At 41.8% G+C, this 19,392-nt stretch overlaps 2 protein-coding genes and 1 non-coding gene across 3 annotated transcripts; all 3 read right to left on the bottom strand.

Annotated features, from left to right (window-relative positions):
* Positions 1–285: 285 nt before the first annotated feature.
* On the bottom strand, positions 286–8,697 carry LOC112893687 (AMSH-like ubiquitin thioesterase 3). The gene is made up of 14 exons (XM_025961145.1): positions 8,301–8,697; positions 8,064–8,128; positions 7,671–7,764; positions 7,295–7,459; positions 7,049–7,155; positions 5,927–6,032; positions 5,786–5,832; positions 5,375–5,684; positions 5,103–5,192; positions 4,967–5,029; positions 2,852–2,926; positions 2,070–2,132; positions 1,449–1,501; positions 286–805 (listed from the first exon to the last, which is right to left on the bottom strand). The coding sequence occupies exons 1-14, from the start codon at positions 8,427–8,429 to the stop codon at positions 625–627; spliced, it is 1,548 nt and encodes a 515-aa protein (XP_025816930.1). The 5' UTR covers positions 8,430–8,697; the 3' UTR covers positions 286–624.
* Positions 8,698–9,307: 610 nt separating this feature from the next.
* Positions 9,308–11,408, bottom strand: LOC112892614. Its single transcript, XM_025959748.1, is given in 5 exon segments — positions 9,308–9,464; positions 10,275–10,504; positions 10,596–10,772; positions 10,774–11,163; positions 11,245–11,408. Coding segments are annotated over 5 exon segments (1,092 nt in total). The 5' UTR covers positions 11,383–11,408.
* A 1,354-nt stretch (positions 11,409–12,762) lies between these two features.
* Positions 12,763–12,880, bottom strand: LOC112896091. Its single transcript, XR_003229379.1, has one exon. It is a non-coding gene; the product is annotated as a small nucleolar RNA snoR104 (small nucleolar RNA).
* Between the last annotated feature and the right edge of the window lie 6,512 nt (positions 12,881–19,392).

The raw sequence follows: 19,392 nt of genomic DNA, 5'->3' as shown, positions 1-19,392 counted from the left end.
TATATCTAACTTTTGCCAAAATCATCTAAAATTTGAAACGGAGGGAATAGTATGAATCTGCTTGTATAGTGCTCATCGCAAAGCACTCATTGGTACCACCAGATGAAAGTGATATAGGCTCTAAAAAGTGAAACTTTCTTTCACAAGAAACAAGTAACTTTGGTCCAAACATCATATTCCAACCCACAACGTGATCCCCAACTTCCCCTGTGGCCCTATCCAACTCGTAGGGCCCAAGTGCGCATAGAGAAAGTAAAACAGGCCAAACCAACGCATGGCAAGCCATTGAGAAAAAACGCAGTGTGGGCCACTTGGGGCCACGCACTGGTGCAAGCGCGACCCAGCTCCCAGTAGCTTTTATTACCAAAAGAAAGGGAAGTAAAAGACCAAATAACAGTTGAAAGGGCATAAAACGAAGATAAAACCTCCCCCCACATACCATGGTGCCTAGATTGATGTCACTTACCCCCAGATATGAAAACAAAGCCTCCATTCAATATAAAAGTTCTGTACATGAAAATGGAATAAAATAGCTATGTACAAACTGCTGTGGTTCTTGGATCTGAAAAGGTCACCTGCTAGAAGTATAACTGGCAATTTATGCCAAAAGGGAACCATGGCTTCTCACGCTGCACGTAGGTCAACCATCTCAAACTTCACGTTCGGGTTCATGTACACATGGGAGCAATGCTCGTAGATTGGCGTGCCATCAAGGGGCTCCTCATGGGGATGGAATCCAGTAGCATCACAATCATGGATCACACCCATGCCACATGGATCCGTGAGATGAAATATGCCATGCTTTCTGTTCCAATGAAACATAACTCGGTAATCATATTACAAAATGGCACAACAGGATGTTCGCGGGGAAAACACAACAGGATACCACATATTAGTATTGCAAATGGGCCTTTGCATGTGATTCATTATTTCAGGTTTGGCAACTTAAATGAAAAGCATAAGGCTGCAAAATAGCTGCAACTGAGGAGCTTTACCAAATTTATACTGCTAAGAAGCTAATAAATGGTACTCTACAGCAATGAGAACTAACAAAAGGAGCAGATAGACAAGGGCACCATTGATTTTTGAATCTTTCATTAATAGTCAAGATCTTACATAATTTGCTGCATGAAATTGAGTTATGGATAAGGAATGCTGATAATTCAGCCTAGCTAAGTTCATAGGTGCGAATGTCTCTTAGACTCAAGTTTGTGTGCATATTTCTTACATTGCCACCTAGTTCCTCCTAGGTTAATCGAATTTTTGTAAAGGAAAAAAATAGCATTCATCCATGGTCTAGCAGTAAACATTGAACAAAAAGTTGGAATAGAGGCTAAAGACCAACGTTAGCATTTGCCAATATTATTAATATTAGCACTCTAAATCAGGTTAGATGTGACATCAAGGGTAGCCCAAAAGGTTAGATATGACATCAATGGAACAAGTACCTTGTTGTGTCAGTTGGTGCCATAACAATGGCAATAGCTTCAGGTAGCATGATCTGTAGCCAACAAGATGAGAAAAAACATGGCCAAGTTAAATAAAACAAAAATCCCTCAAACATTGTTGAAATAAAAAATGTGGAGAGAGAGCATTTGCAAAAGCCAATGGAGTATAGCCAAGACGTGCTTCACCTCAGAATTTGTGGTGATACTAAGGACATTTCACAAGTCATGATAAAGATACTAATAAGTAATAACAAAAAACTCATAATTTAAAATGTATAAACTTATGTTATGCTGTAAACAAAAACATGACAAATAAGACGATATGACTCCCAGCGAAAGTCAGTCTTCCTGATACTTGTTTCAAGTGAAATCATAGGTCAAGCAGAACAAGCCAAAGACCAATTTAGTAAATGATCTAGATATTGACAAAAACTGCATTGCCATCATGCATTCTGAATTTTCAAATCTTTATACAATAACTGAATAGTAAACTGTATATGGATTTGAAGAACATTCTTCAGCAACAAAGACATTTACAGGACAATGGCATCTTCAAGTGCTGAGCACAATACGAATAACAGTTATAATTTTGAAAGTACAGAAACAAGGTACAGTGCTTACCTGATACGCATAATGATTATGAAGATCAATGGAAGATAGGAAGCAGGTCTGTGTTGGATGTGTCTGAAAGAATGACAAAAAAAGAAATCATCAAAATTAGTAAACTAATTACAGTATTACATTCCTACAAGGCTACAACGTTGAACATTCCAATAATAGGTGATGCTAAATAGAAAAAAGAAAAAACAAACAGTTTTTAAGAACATGATCCGGTGGATAAAGGATGGCTTGTAACACGCAACTCTGACAATTACTTTTCATAATAATATGTTAGCACAAAAGCAGCAATATTGATTTTGAAGGTATTTCTTGCAGCAAATCTAAAGTTTTCATGTCATCGAAGTAGAGCCTATATAGTTTTATGTTAGTTTGACATCTGAAATGATAACATGTAGAAATTACCCAGCGCATGATTAAATAATATCCTACGTATATATTTGAGGGCAGCTAAGGTCATTTTTGTCTTATTACTCCATAATCAGCAATCAATAACCAAAGCAACAGAGCATCATGGTGAATGGGTGGACATAGAACACTTCCATAGCGCTTAAGCAGTTTGGTCCCTGTCAGTTATTCTGTGTAAGCATGCTTTTAGGCACATTAAGTGAAAAGCAGCGAAAATAGTGTTGGATTAGAACATTTTTTTACAGATGTGCTCCTTCAATATAAATATACAATACAACATTAAAAATAGAGATAGACACTTTAAGTCTAAATAAACACAAGTAATTTATTGACTTGGTCAAAAAAATTGCATTAACTAAACCAAGTGCCGGACTTACATGAATCCAACCAAGAGATAAAAGTGAGCCCTTGTCCTGGACTTCAAAAATTTCTTCTTCATTTGTAGCTTGACACTGGAAAATTAAGGGGAAAATTAATTCTAGTATTCTGAGAAAACTGCATGTTGGAGACTGCACTGCAGCACATAAGCAATACTGTAAACTTGCAGACAACAGATGCAAATCCATAGGATTTGAGTTGATGCACAAAACAAATGCTAATCCCCTAGTATTAGTTTCCACAACTCAATAGAAGTCTAAAAATGATATCAGTAAATCTGAAGATGGTATTTTTCAGAAGCTCCGTTATGGGTGGCTGGAGGGCCAGCCCATCCACTCCTTACGTCAAGAAATAAGGATGAGGAGAGAGATTATATTAGTTATAGTTGGTTTGCTAGAATAATTATCAGGTTGTTAGGTGTTGGCTCTATATATACATAGGCACCCAGTCATTCAAGGTCAATCAATGAAGAAGAATTAATTTTAAGTCCCCTAATAGTCTAGTCGTCCTCCAAGCCGACTCCACCCGGCTATCTTCCCAGAGGTGCTTACCCCTAATGATCTTAGGATCATAACATCTGGTATCATGAGTCAGGGATCCTTTCCCATGGTTCTGCTGCCAATCAATCGGTGGTACAATCACCATTGTGGTCGGAATTAGCAGACAGGCTGTGAAGGTCGCTACATGCCGAAGAAGAGGAGCGCAAAGAACTAAGGGATTTGGTGGACCGGCTGCGAAGGAAATTGATCTGCGACATTGAGAAGACGACATAGAGGGATGGTCTGCTCTGCACAAGCCCCAAGCAGGGTGATGGCCTGCTTGGAGCAGCTCCCATGGCTGCGCCCAACCCGCCAACATGCGGCATGTCAGTGCTAGGTACTGAGGGTTCGTCTCAAGACACCACACACAGCAGAGCAGGCAACATCTGTGCAGCTGCCATGGACACGACGAGGGCAGATGCAACCGTTCCCCTCTTGGTTTCCTCCGTGGACTCCATCGCTCAGGCAATCATGTGGACATCTTCAAAGGAGAAGGCAGCGGCCATGCACCTGCAAGCCACGGCATGTGGCTTCCTCATGAGGGTGACGGCGTGGACAATGCGCTAGTCGCTCCACCCATCTCTGCGGCGAATCGCCACCTTCATCCATGGACGCTCAAGGTCACCTCTGCCTAGCATGGCTCAAGCCGGCGCTTCAGGCCACTTCTGCATGGCGCAGCAGATGCGACGGGTGCCGCAGGCCAAGACACTGGGCACAGATCTTGCCCAGAACAAGTGGATGGTTGAACCGTCGGATCCTCTGATTTTGCCGGCGTCCGTCAGCACAAGTAGATGCAGCGTAGATTCCTATGAGCTGCAGCCATCGACAGGGCTCTTTCAGTGGGACCCAGGTGGACCAATCCTCCTGGTAGAACTCCTGATGCTATGATCTCTGGTATTAGTGCCAGAGATGACAAGGCAACTCATTGGAACTACAAATAACACAGGCTACAACTCTGTCCTAAGCAAGGAAGTGAACCAGGGAAGCTGCCCTTGCATTCTATCTCTTCATGCTTCCGGATGAGGTCCAACAGTTCAAGCTATGCCACAAATAAAGAGTCGATTTATTTTGCATTTTAGTCATAAATAACAAAGTAAAGCCGAGATGTAAAAGGCTTGATCACGTATCGAGTCGTGTCATTTTCCTAACAAGGGTCTGCTGCAGCTCGAGGACGAGCTGCTCGAAAAGGGGGGAGAAGTGTAATGGGTGGCTGGAGGGCCAGCCCATCCACCCCTCATGTCAAGAGATAAGGATTGGGAGAGAGATTATATTAATTAGTTTTTTAGGATAATTATCAGGTTGTTAGATGCTGCTCTATATATACACAGGCATGGCAGTCATTTGAGATCAATCAATGAAGAAGAATTAATCCTAAGTCCACTAATAGTCTGGTCTCCCTCCAAGCAGACTCCGCCCAGCTATCTTCCCGTCGGTGTTTAACCCTAATGATCTTAGGATCATAACAAGCTCCTAGTGGATGGCCAATTATTCAGAAAATAGTCCAGGTCAGAGCCAATATCTAATGGAGAAAAGGAGCAAATAAAGAGTATGTAAAAGCATAAAATAACAACTTACTGAATCAGATGTTGATTTCTGTTTAGGAATTATCAGCGTCGTCACATAGAAAGTTCGTTTTTTCTACAAAAGAAATTGTTAATGATATAGCCATATATAGTACTATTTTCATTTGCATTTTGGGCAAGGTGCATACCAGGGTACCCGCAAGAATCCCACAGGTTTCCAAATTTTTTTCGGTATTTGCCTCGGCAACCCTCAGGAAGCACTCCATTAATGCCACTGGCTGATAAGTGGTAAAATCAAATCACCTCACAATTCAAGTACATGATTAAGATGTAGTCAAGAAAATCATACTCAAGTGTCTTGTTCAAAAAAAATCATACTCATCCATATCTTTGCTCAAATGTAATCAATTTGGGATCATAACGTCAAAAGAAATAAAGAAAATCTCCATGAAGAGATTACCACATGCAAATTCTGATAGCGTCCAGTGTCAGAGGTAGCAAGTCCTGGTCTTGGATCAGCAACTCTTGATGGAGGAATTGGTCCACGCTGAGAATGCACCTGTGCTAGGACAGGAGGGGGAGAAGATTGTCTTATATTCAGCTGGGAAAACTCTGCTTCCAAACCCGGAGATACTGAGGCTGGTTCTTCTACTGGTAAAGACCATCTTCCATCATCAAGTGAGAGAACAGACAGCATATCATCATTTTTGTCCTGCGATACTGTAATGGGACCATGCAAGCTGTCCTGGTTCAAGATCGATGGTACTAAACTGCAGAGACAGCGGAAAGATAAGTTTATGAACTCCATATAACTTTGAGTATAGACAGCCTTTGTTACAAAGGACAAGCTGAAGATTTTCCAAGTTCTCACCTCGAGATATCAGTTTGGGTCAACTCAGGATTACATGGATACTCAATCTGCAACAGGCATGAGCGAAACACAAATGCCCATCATTACAATTCAACCTTACATATAAGGAAATGCAAATACAAAAACATGAACAAAATATACCCTGATACCAGTAACAGGCCCTGCCCATTGGCCATGAAGCCCATTTGGTCCTAGTACCGAGTGTCTTGATAGTGTTTCCTCTTTTGGATAAGGCAAAGTAGAATATCTGCATAAGTTACAAAGTAAAAGAAAAAAAATTATGTCTGTATTTATTAACAAAAGTGTTCAAGAAATATTTATTAACAAAAGAATTCTTCAAAACTATATAATGTTAAGTCAAATAACAGAGGAATGGTTCAGACTCATTTATTTAAGTATAAAGTACAGTGTACTTGCACAAAAAATAAAGTGCATTGCATGAACTCTCCTAGGCAATGCTCAGAATAATATAATCAGGAGAATTATAAAGACAGCTCACTCCTGCCAAGTGAAACCACACGCTTATGTCATTCGTAAATTTTACTGAAAAGCAAATACGACGAAAGGATCATATTAGCTTTTTTTTACATATAAATGCTAGTGCACTTAAAAAGTAGATGTAAAATGTTAGAATATGTGCACTAGCAAATTTTTAAAAAAATATGGCCATGAGTGTGCTGTAGAGTGTCCTAGTTGTATAATTACAGAGCATATGATAATTTCTTTAGCAGAAAATCTTGCAAGAATATATGCGGTATATCATTTTTTTTCATCTATGATTTGCGTTGTGAATTTTCAAAGCGCGCAACCATATGATCCTAAGTCCATAAAATGCATCCATAGCTAAAATGTTAAAAGCATTCATTACAACTCAATCTACCCCAGTGAGAACATCTAAGACTATGAGATTTGAACCAAACATGAGCAGTTGTAACAGCAAGGCAGACCCTATAAGCTCACCCAAGTAAAATTCATTAACTAAATGAAATATTCAAGGTAAATCTGATGAAAAATTTAACTGACTTTCTGCAGCTATATATAAATACAAGATTGTAACCAACTGTTCAATATGAAATCCATTATACTCCATACGTTCCAAACTATTGGTCGTTTTGGCTTTTCTAAATACGTGGTTTTTACTATGTATCTGAACATTGCGTATACCTAGGTGCATACCTAGAAAAGCCAAATTTGGGATGGAAGGAGCATCTACTAATCTAGTTACAGGTCAAGGTGAGCATGTTGTAGCACATCAGAACTTACGGTTTGATTAGTTGTCTCTCAGGTTGAATATTCTGCACCGATGCTGCTTGATGGTTTGAACTAGAGAACGATTTCTGCTGTAGTCCAATAGGGCTTCCAGCCAATGACTGTGAGCAAAGGGGAATGTAAGACTATGACCAGACATCCCGAACAATAAATTGGCAATTTTAAGCACATAACACCTCCTTCCGATGCTCACTTATTGTTACAGTAAGGATGGGAAATGCCATCCAATGATTTGTGTACCTTTGGCATATACGGGCTTGGGATATACTGCTCCATCCCACTGCTTGCAGCATAGGTTCCAGGTACACCATTAGGTTCCTCTGCACCACCGCTATTACGGTTGGCAAATTGTTGCTGCACAACTGGCTTCAGGGATTCTAGCTCATTGAGAACATTACGAAGTTTCTATAATGAAAGAATTAAAACAATTTCAGTCACTCAGCCAAAAACTTTTGGAACCTATGCTTGGGTTCAACAAGACACTGATCCTGAAGTGCTTGGGTTCTGCATTCTAGTCACGACAAATTGCATGTTTAAAGAACCAAGAAAGTATCCCTATCTAAGAACATTAGAAATAGTAAACAAAAAGGTAGCTATAAGCTCCACAAGGCAATACCTTAGAGTTGTGGGGGCCTTTCTTCAGGAATTCCTTTTCTCTCGCCTTAAATGCAATGTAATCGTGATGCTTGGGTATCGTCTCAAGCAACAAGCTGCCAATGTACAGAGATAACATTTATAGCATGTTTGGTTTGTTGAGCCACCTTGTCTAGTATGGAATGGTCCATCATGGGGTGATCTCCATGAATTATGGTGGAATGAGACCAATCCTAATTATTAAGCTATATGTGTTTGTGAAGGAAGAGGTGCTGATGGATGAAACCATTCCATTATGCAACCGAACAAAAATGTGAGGAGTCAGATGGTGATGGATCACTCCGTTTCTCAAACCAAACAGTTCCAAGCTGACAATGTCAACAAGAAATTGGCAAGATTTCAGTCAACGCCTCACCTCGAATATCTCAGGAGGATAATGTACAGGTCCAGAAGGTTCTTCTCCTCTCGATACACATCAGCCTGCACCACAAAAAAAAACACCGGAATTCAACAAGCCGAGTGTTAATTGCCCATAATTACGGTATTCTGGCAGTTTACTCGAACACGCGCTCAAATCCGAAGCTACCACTTATACAGGCAAAGCTAACAAGTGTTGCACAAGAAGGGGAGGGGAATCGAGATCATAGGGCACCTGGCGAAGGAGGTTGTCGGCGATGCGGAAGTAGTACTGGATGGTGATGCGGTGGTCGACAGCGACCGGCCGCGCCAGGGACTCGATACTTACGTCTCCCCTAGCCCAGCGAGGAGGTACCGTGGCCATCTCCGGCGGGGCGGGTCTTCTTCCCCGACCGACGAGGATCCGGATGGATCTCTGCTCCAATCCGCTGTGGGCCTGTGGGGTGGGGGGAGGAGGTCGACGGGTGGTAACAAAGGCGGAGTAAGGTTAGCCAAGAAAGAGGGGAAGCGGGTGGGACGGCGTGCGAGCTAGGAGCCGGTGGGCGAGGAGCAAGGGGAAATCGCCAGGGGGCAGGAAGGTCGGAGGCGGAGAGCGGGGTCCTGGGGGCAACGAAGGCGTATTGGGATTACGAGTATAATCACCGTGACAACACTATGTAGACATTTGAGTGTGAACATGCGATCGGTAACTCATTCTTTGACATTCTTTGAGTCCTGGCAGCGATCCCCGTGCTAGCTTCTATCGGCCGTCCGTCCACAGATCGGTCTGGAGTCTTCTCTCGGCCGAGCACGCTAGCAGGGCTCGCTGGCGTGTCGGCGTTCGGAGCCGGGCGTCATCTATCGGAAGATGCTTAAGGGTCTGTTTGGCACAGCTGAAACTTATTCTGAAGCCAGCTGGTGGCTAGCTGGTTTGAGAAGCAGCTTGTTAAAGAAGCAGCTGGTCACAGAAATTAACTGTTTGGCTGACTGCTTATTGAATGGGCTGAAATCCTGTATGAAGTGAGGAATGACTGAAATACCCTTGCTGTTTGCTGAATACATGTATTTCTTATGTATAGATATATATTTATTTATTTTTATAACAGAATAACAATAGAATTATTAAGAACATAAATATATCAAACAATTAATCATAAATTACTGTTAAATAAGATAATGATAACTTAATTATAAATTAGATAATATAATTATAAATTAGATAATAGAGTGTCATTACATCATTTTTTTGCGCAAATTACATTATCAATATCCTCCAGCCAATGCTTGCGCAATAGCATCTCGTACATCTCCCATATCTTGCTCATCATCAACATTACTAGTACTAGTTCCCGCATCCCCATCAACATATGTCTCATCAGATGCAAATGTATCAAAGTCATTATCACTCAAATTGCTATCTCTAATAAAGTTGTGCAACGCTATGCAAGCAATTATAATCTTTGATTGCTTCTCCATTGAGTAGCTCGGCATTTTTAAAAGAATGCGCCATTTCATTTTAAGCACCCCAAATGAACGCTCAATAATATTTCTAAGCGATGAGTGAGCATGGTTGAACAACTCCTTCAACCCAATTGGTTGGCCAGCATTTTGAAATTCTGTGATGTGGTACCTTTGACCTTTATAAGGTGCTAGATAGCCCTTTCTATTTGGATAACCTGAGTCAACAAGATAGTACTTCCCGTCGGGAGGATGTGGAAAATTATTTTTGTATTTATTGAACACAGTGTCCCTCCATATGCGAGTATCATGAGCGGACCCAGGCCATCCCACTACCACAAATGTGAACCTCATGTTAAAATCACAAACAGCCATAACATTCTGACTGCAATATCCATGTCGATTCATATGCACTGCCTGCTCAGATGGTGGAACAATGACTTCAATATGTGTTCCATCTATTGCACCTATGCAATTTCTGAAATGAGGCCAGGATCTATGCTCTCGGATTTTTGGATGCACCACAGCAAAGGTCTCATCTACGGGTTTGATAGTTTTGGCAGCCAAAAGATTCACAGCTTCTAAGACATCATTGAACCTCCTACTCACAGTTTCTAAAGAATGTGTAAAAATATGCTTTGCTTGCCGAACTGATTGAGGTGCACCGCACATCCATAAGAACATACCAAGTGCTTCAATCGAGCACATCTCATCCGAGGATGTCAAACCATAATTGTTAACTAATTCCTCATGCAAGTTATAGAACACTAACCTTCCCATTCTGAACATGGTATAGCAGCTCTCTTCATTTCTAAGTTGCCTCTGAACAAATTGATAACCTGATTCTTCTGGCACTTTTCGTGGCTTCTTTTCTGAAGAAGATATCCCAGAATCAAGCATTGCATAAGCTGCTATTGCTGCTGCTTCATACATCCAACCACTTGATTCACTTGAATTACTTGCCATTTCAGAATCATTAGACTCACTTGAAGTAAAAGCCATCTGTACAGATAACTAAAAACCATGTGTCAATAGATTCGAAATTCAAAACTGGTTCAGCATACAACACACTAAATTAAAACATACAACACACTAAATTAAAGGTACAATACAAATGATAATTTGAAAATACAATACAGTAGTAATCTCTAGCGTTTCTTCCTCTCCTCCCAAGTCCTCTTAAGCCATCCAAGCTTCCCTTCAGGGGTTTTAAGAGTGACAAACACATCTCTAAATTCCTTTTTGATCAGGAGTTGGGTGGCATAAAAATGTTCATCACTTCCTTCACATGCCCCAGCTTCAATGACTGATTGCAACATTTCTGCTATCTCTTGCCTAACATGATCAGTGGGTGCAGAAGTTGCAGAGCTTGAACTAGCTTTCTCCACAAATGAGTCCACAAAACGCTTGAACTGCACATCTCTAAAATTTTTCTTTGGCTTCTTTGGAGATTTATAAGCAGCACCTCTTTTTGCAGGTTGTTTTTCAGCAGAACTTGGATGCACCTCTTGGACATCCTCACTACCATTATCTGCTGACCCCTCTCTTGCACCTGGAGCCACAGCATTTGCATTGGTGCAGGACGCACCACTAAACATGATTTCAACATCTTCTTCATTTTCCAAAGGGGCAAATCTAAATTTTTTGCACAACGGCATGGCCTGAAACACAAAAACTCTACAAGTTTATATTTATCATACAACAACATAAAGAGATACACAACAAAATCAAACACAACGTACCTCAATTTTTTCTTCCCACCATTCATTACTGGCCGCAATTGTACCGGTCTTTGGGTCTCTTCCCAGTCCAGACGCACTAAGAAGTAGTGTCTTCCATGTGGTAAAATCAGCTTTCAATGCATCCCATCGGTTTTTCATTTGAACACGGGTGTAATTCCTACCCGTCCGTTGATTGAATTGGTTAATAAGGTTGGCGTAACCTTTGTTGTTCAAACAATCTTGTGGTCTGTTATTTGCCAAGACTTGTTCCACACATATCTCATTAAAATTTTTTGCGGCATTTGAATCCCATTGTGCATTGGGTTTCCTAGTCTTTGTTATTGGCAAATTCTCCATCTATGCATTCATCAAATTCAACAAAGGAATTCACTCTCAAGTTCGCGAAACAAAAAAATTGATTGAGATTAGGATCAATATGGTGCGTATCCATGGGTTGTCATTTAATTATGTTCGCTACGAGGTAATAACACAAAGCGTCAATCACTGGAGTTCACGGAATAAAGACCTTTTGTAACACTATTGAATGCCATTCATGTTTTGCCAATCAACAAATAAAAGAGGGAAACTGATGTCTTGTCAATCAACAAATAAAGTGAACAAATAAAGTTAAAAGGAAATATTTAAAACTTACATTGCCGCAGCAGTGGGAGCTGGACCAGCTGTTGCAGTTGGGGCAGGTGCACTAACAGGCACACTGTTTCAGCAGACACCAGAACGATGTTAAAAGGATGTTATAAGGTGGTCGAGGAAAAATGAGCAAATAACATACAATTGTATCTTGTGAATTATAAATGATAAATCCAGGTTGCATACAAATATATGGCATAGCATGAATGGACCACCAATATCTAATGGTTCTTATAACTGCAGGGAAAGCATGTGATATTATACATCATACATCACATTTAGGATAGGAAACTTCAATTGCGCACATAAGTAGTTTACTATGTAGTATTAAGGCTACTGCCTTGCTAGATTTCTATCATGTAATTACACTGACACCACATGTTACATCACAGAGTGATAATATGATTGGCTTATCTTCCAAAAGCCATTCCAGTGTCTTCAAAAAAATTTGATGGGCCCAAATTTGGCTTTCTCATCCTATAGCTGCTAATCAACCAATCAGGCCTTAACATAAATTATTTGAACAAGGTAACATAATTCAGAGTCTGAGCTTCTTAAGAACTAATGACTCAGGTGAACAAATACTAGACATCATCGACATAGACGGAGTTATAACTGAACAATCATCTTAGGATGGCAAGCTAAATCCATTCTATGTGGTTGCTGACAGCAGAGTGGTTGTCTTGTCAATTGTCATTTAAGTCTTAGTACATGATATCACATAACAATAAATTTACTTCAGAAAGATTGATCTGAGTAGGCATCTTACTTTTGAACTAGAAATCAAAGAACATGAAAAAGACCGCAATCAAATAAGCAAGGTTTTTTTTTACAAAAGAAAACAATAACAGAAGCAGCACCTGATCCACTTAAGATGGTTGCTAACAGAGGATGGCTGTCTTGTCATTTGAGACTTCCAGAACTCGCTTTCAATACCACAAGCAGGAAATGACAAATTTACTTTACGAAGATTGTATCGGGTAGGCATCTTTTCTTTTGAATGCTACCTTTCTTTTCTTCCATTGCACAAACAGAAATCGACATGGATTCAATTGCTAATTGCTACGTTATAGATGGATTACCACATAATGTGACATCAATTGTTTACAGTAGTGCAAGCATAATAATTTTATATATAACACTCGATCATTTCTGCTCAGTTCAAACAAAGAAAACGGATGAACAACAAAAATTTCTGATGCATAAACAACTAAGAACACATATTAGCACTTAACATCTAATATGTTTGCATGGTAAAACAACAAACTTGTTAGTCAATCTGCTTTTACAGAATGCAGACATCTGATAATATATCCGATACAAAAGAACCTCTTAGCTGAAGCTAAAGCGCATTTCACTGCATTTGTGTATGCAAAGTCCAGGAATTGATACTGTTCCAGACTGAAATGGAAACTGTTTCCCCGACAAGATAGGGGCAGCAGTTTGTTCCATTTCTATCTCAGCCATGGCACCGCACTACCACTACCACTGAGGCAGAGTAGCTGCATATGTAAGTCAAAGCTCGGGAAATACAAGCAGTCAAGCAGAGCATCAAGTTGGATAAACTAGATATGGGACAGGCAATTGGGGTGCAGAGAGGACGGAGGAGACAGCATCCGGCGACAAGACAGCAGAGGACAGTAGCAGCTTGGGCGAGAAATTCTTACCGCGGCGGGGGCGGCGCCGCAGGGGCTGGCGCTGGGGCGTCGCGGGGGCCGGCGCGGGGGCGTCGCGTGGGGGCCGGCGGGGGGCGGCGCTGGGCGGCGCCGCGGGGGCCGGCGCTGGGGCGTCGCGCGGGGGCCGGCGCGGGGGGCGGCGCGTGGGGCGGCGCAGGGGGTGGCACGGGAGGATTGGGGATCGGGGAAGAGACGGGTGGAGGATAAGCGCGATAAGCTGCTCGGGTCCGGCTGCGGGAGGAAGCGCGGATAGAAGGGCTGTCCACAAGCGCTGCTCGCGGAAGCTGGGCGGAAGCGGACCGTTTGGCTACCCCACAGCTTAAAATTGTGCAGAAACTGCCCTACAAGCGGCGCCAAACAGGCCCAAGGTATCGAACCTCTCTGTTCCTGCACAAAGTCGCGCCCCGGGAGCGCTGCTACGTCGCCTCTGTCCGATCGCGCCGATCCGGTCGTCCGTAGGCAGGCAGGCAGGCGTGTAGAAATTTGCGAAAAAGCCCTCCTTGTTTGCCGGAACCAACCTGCGGTCCACGGACGCCCTCAGCTACAGTAAACACGCTCAATTCTGTTATGAAAACCCCCTGTTGTTTGAAATATCTCAACACGAAGAAGACAAAATTCGAGTTTTCCGGCTATTTTCCAAAAACACGCCCGTTGTTGTTTTTGCGGAAACCCCCCGCTACCCCGGCCGTGCGGCGCGCGTTCGCCCCCCTCCCTCCTTCCCTCACCACCCCCCCCCCCCGCCGCCGCGCTGCCTGTCGTCGCTGCCGGCCAGGGCCTTCGCCGCTGGCCCCCTATGATGTGAACCTGCTAGAGTTTGTTCCCGATCTTTCGATGAGAGGCGTGGGATAGCTCAATTGATGGAGGAAATAACGTTCACGGCCGACTACACCCTTCCAAGGATGCTGCGCCTTAGCAACCGATACACCACCTCCTACGGTCGCCGCGATCTCATGGAGCGTGACACCCGGCCACTAGGGCACTCGTCCTGCAAGCAATCGAAAAACTAGCAAGAACAAGTATAACAAGTACTGAAAATACGAGATATAATTGAAGGTCTCAAACTGAACTCAAATACGGTAGGGTTCCGGAAATAAGTAGACGAGCGGCTGGATCAACACGCGCGCCTACAAGAAAGTAGCAAAAGCTAAACTTGCATCTAACAAAATCTGAGTGTTCTTGGCGGCGGCTAAAGGTTATAAAGAAGTGGGAGAACGACCACAAGAGTGTTGGGGTCATGCTCCAACCTTAGGACGCGTCCGAATTGGACTCAACTTGATACACAGCCCACTGGGCCAAAATAGGATGACGCAGCACTGTGGCTGAGAAGGACTCTATAGTAAATCGACGATTGCGGTTGACTCCAAATAGATATGAAGGTGATTCCGGATCCTTTGAAAAGTGGATTTGATAAGCTTTTTAGAAAGTACTTGAACGACCAAAACGGGGTCCGGATGAAGTCGTGGCGGCCGTCACAAGTAGTGTCTATCCTGCAGTCCGAATCCAGCCTGCGTGATGCCTCTTCCCTTTTGATCCAATCCATTGTTCCTGAGTAAAACAAGAGCGCACGTGTCTCCATTGTCTAAATATCATGAACCTGAGCTTAAGAGTGAACTTACTTTATGGGTAAGCCGACGAGCACGAGCGCGAGTAATAGGACTAAGTGGTGTTGTCGAAGTAGATACTGGTGTAGGAGTAGATGTATCGTTGGTGGCGATGTCCTCATCATCCTCCCCTTCTTGCATTTGAGTCGTCCTCGACTCAAGCTTATCGTCATCTCCCAAATATGGCTTCAAATTTGCAATGTTAAATGTGGGACTAACCCCAAAATCTACAGGCAGGTCTAGCTTACATGCATTATCATTAATTCGCTCTAGCACTTTAAACGGTGCTAGACTTTCTCAAAACAGGAAACCTATCCTTTCTCAAGTGCAACCAAACTAATTCACCAGGTTCAAAAATCATTTATCACCAGCAAGGTTATACTTAGAATTCATGTGCTCTATGTTTTCTTTAGTTGTTTCATGCAGTTTTAACATCAGTTCAGCACCTTGCTTAGAATCAAAGTTCAATTTTTCACAAGTGGGCAAAGGCATTAAATCAATTGGAGCACGAGGTATCAAGCCATAAACAATCTCAAAGGGGCACATCTTTGTAGTAAAATGCATGGAACGATTATAAGCAAACTCAATATGAGTCAAACATTCTTCTCACAACTTAATATTCTTCCTTAAAATAGCCCTTAATACGGTAGACAAGGTTCGATCAACAACTTCAGTTTGACCATCAGATTGGGGATGATAAGTGGTAGAAAATATAAGCTTAGTTCCCAATTGTGCCCATAAAATTCTCCAAAAGTAGATAAGAAATTTGGCATCATGATCAAAAATAATTGTGTTTGGCACACCATGCAAACGAACAATTTCTCGAAAGAACAAATCAGCAACATGTGTAGCATCATCAGTTTTATGACATGGTATAAAGTGTGCCATTTTAGAAAATCTATCCACAACCACAAAAACGCTATCACGTCCCTTTTCTAGTTCTAGGCAATCCCAACAGGAAATCCATAGAAATATCCTCACAAGGAGCACTAGGAACTGGTAAAGCTATATACAAACAATGCGGATTTAAACGTGACTTAGTTTTTTAACATGTAGTGCAGCGTGCAACAAATCGCTCCACATCTCTTCTCATTTTTGGCCAAAAGAAATGACCAGCAAGTACATCCTCTGTCTTTTTTGCTCCAAATTACCCCATCAAGCCACTTCCATGTGCTTCCTGTAACAACAACAAACGAACGGAACTAGGTGGAATGCATAGCTTGTTGGCTCGAAATACAAACCCATCATTGACGACGAATTTATTCCATGCTTTTCCATCCTTACAATGCAGCAAGACATCCTTAAAATCAGCATCATTTACATATTATGTTTTAATTGTGTCCAAACCAAAAATTTTGCAATCAAGTTGTGTCAACAAAGTAAATTGCCTAGATAAAGCATCAGCAATGACGCTCTCTTTCCCTTTCTTGTGTTTGATGATATAAGGAAAAGATTCAATAAATTTAACCCACTTAGCATGTCTACGGTTCAGTTTTCCTTGACTACGAATATATTTCAAAGATTTATGATCAGAATGTATAACAAACTCTTTGGGTCACAAATAATGCTATCATGTTTATAATGTGCGCAAAAGAGCATACAATTCCTTTTCATAAGTAGAATAATTCAGAACAGATCCGCTCAATTTCTCACTAAAATATGTAATAGGTTTACCATCTTGTAACAAAATACCACCCAAATCAATTCTACTAGCATCACATTCAAACTCAAAGGTCCTATTAAAATCAGGAAGTTGGAGGAGAGGTGCATGTGTCAACTTATCTTTCAACATGGTGAACGTATTCTCTTGTCTGGTGCCCCAAGAAAAAGGCACCCCTTCTTCGTAAGCACATTCAACGGTGCGGCAATAGTGCTGAAATCCTTCACAAAGCGATGATAGAACCCAGCAAGTCTTAGAAAACTCCGCACTTGTGTGATGGTCTTTGGTACAGGCCATCCCTGAATAGCTTCCACCTTAGTTGGATCAACTTCAATTTCCTATGGAGTGACGATAAAGCCAAGAAAAGATACTCGATCTGTGCAAAATATGCACTTCTCAAGGTTACCAAATAAACGTGCATCACGTAAAGCATCAAAAACAGCACGTAAATGATTAAGATGTGCCTTCATGGATTTGCTGTAAATCAATATATCGTCAAAGTAGACAACAACAAATTTTCAATGAAAGCACGCAGAATCTCGTTCATTAATCGCATGAAGGTACTAGATGCATTAGTTAACCCAAAAGGCATGACTAGCCACTCATATAACCCGGACTTAGTTTTGAAAGCAGTTTTCCGTTCATCTCCCAATTTCATGCGAATCTGGTGGTACCCACTACGCAAATCAACTTTTGCTAAACACAACAGCACCACTCAATCCATCCAACATATCATCCAAACGTGGAATAGGATGTCGATATCGAATTGTGATATTATTAATAGCTCTACAATCAACACACATACGCCACGTTCCATCTTTCTTGGGGACTAAAATAACCGGAACAGCACAAGGACTAAGGGACTCACGCACATAATCTTTGTCGAGTAGTTCTTGCACTTGTCATTGAATTTCTTTCGTTTCTTCTGGATTGGTCCTGTACGGCGCACGGTTGGGCAACGATGCACCTGGATTTAGATCAATTTGGTGCTCAATCCCCCATATTGGTGGCAGTCCCGCTGGTATTTCACTTGGAAACACATTAGAATATTCCTGCAAAACGTTAGCGACAGCAGGGGGTAACGAGTGCTGCATATCGTGAATCGAAATCAAAGCGTCTTTGCACACCAAAGCATAGGCAACAGAAGTGGTAGCAATTAAGTCATTAATATCAGATTTAGTAGCAAGCAAGAAAGTTACTTTCAATCGTATCTCATCATACTTATTAGAAACTGACTTAACAATTTTATTGTTCTTACTTTTAGCTTTGGCAGCTCTAGCAATATCATCATGCACAATAGCTTCAGAAGACATAGGAAGCAACACAATTTTCTTATCATGGTGCAAGAGCGAAAGCTTATTTAATCTACCAAGATGCACACAATCCGTATCAAATTGCCAAGGTCTACCGAGCAGAATATGGCAAGCTTGCATAGGCACATCGCACTCCACAACATCATGATATAATCCGATTGCAAAATTAATGCGCACTAGCCTCGTTACATTAGCCTTACCACTGTTATTTAGCCATTGAATATGATACGGATGTGGGTGTGGTTTGGTGCTGAGTGCAAGCTTCTCCACCATTTCGCTGCTAGCCAAATTGTTGCAGCTACCTCCATCAATAATTATACGACATGAACGCTCTTTAATGCCACACTTAGTTTGGAAAAGTATGTGTCGCTGATTTTGCTCCGCATTCTCTATTTGTGCACTAAGCACACGGTGCACAATGAGACTCTCATAGTGTTCGCCGGCACCTGCATTAATATGTTCTTCTGGTATTCTCTCGTTACCTGCATGGTCAGCAGCAAACCAAGCAAGTGTATCTTCATCAAAATCACTAGCGGAGGAATACGCACCATCATCTTTGACCACCAAAATGCGCTTGCTAGGACAGTCACGCTGCACGTGCCCAAAGTCTTGCACCGATGACACTGGACATCTCTTGTTCTACTCGTGGATGCAACCGAGGATGCACTGGCGGTTGGCTTCTGAACAGTCTTGGTTGCTGAAGTGGTGGGAGGAGTACGTGTCTTGTCGCTGGATGGAGAAGGTGCTTCTGCATGGCTCAGTGAAGGAGTTGGTACAGGAGCACGTCCGCCCATAGAAGTATTCGTGCGTGGCTACCATGATGTAGATTTACCTGCAGAAACATGAGGCCTAGTACTAGCACGTCGTCCCTGCACCTCCCTTTCAGGTTTACAAGCAAGATGGAACAAATGGGTTACGTTAGTATAATCTTTATATGCAAGAATATTCTGAATTTCACAATTTAACCCTCCCAAAAATCTAGCCATAGCAGGTTTCTCACCCTCCACTAAATTAGAACGTAGCATACCCATTTGCAATTCCTGATAATATTCTTCTACACTTTTAGTGCCCTATCTCAATTGTTGTAACTTATGTAGCAGATCATGTGCATAGTAAGAAAGAACAAATCTAGCCCGCATGACCTGTTTCAAAGCATCCCAAGTTTGTGGCATGTCATCAATATTTTTCTTGCCATGTTCTATCCACCAAACAGAAGCAAAATCAGTGAACTCACTAATAGCAGCTCTAACACATGCATTCTCAGAAAAATC

The sequence above is a fragment of the Panicum hallii genome, chromosome 5 (genome assembly GCF_002211085.1).
Source record: "Panicum hallii strain FIL2 chromosome 5, PHallii_v3.1, whole genome shotgun sequence".
NCBI classification, from domain to species: Eukaryota; Viridiplantae; Streptophyta; class Magnoliopsida; order Poales; family Poaceae; genus Panicum; species Panicum hallii.
Note: the sequence above shows the minus strand (reverse complement) of the source record. Positions and strands in the feature narration are given on the sequence as shown.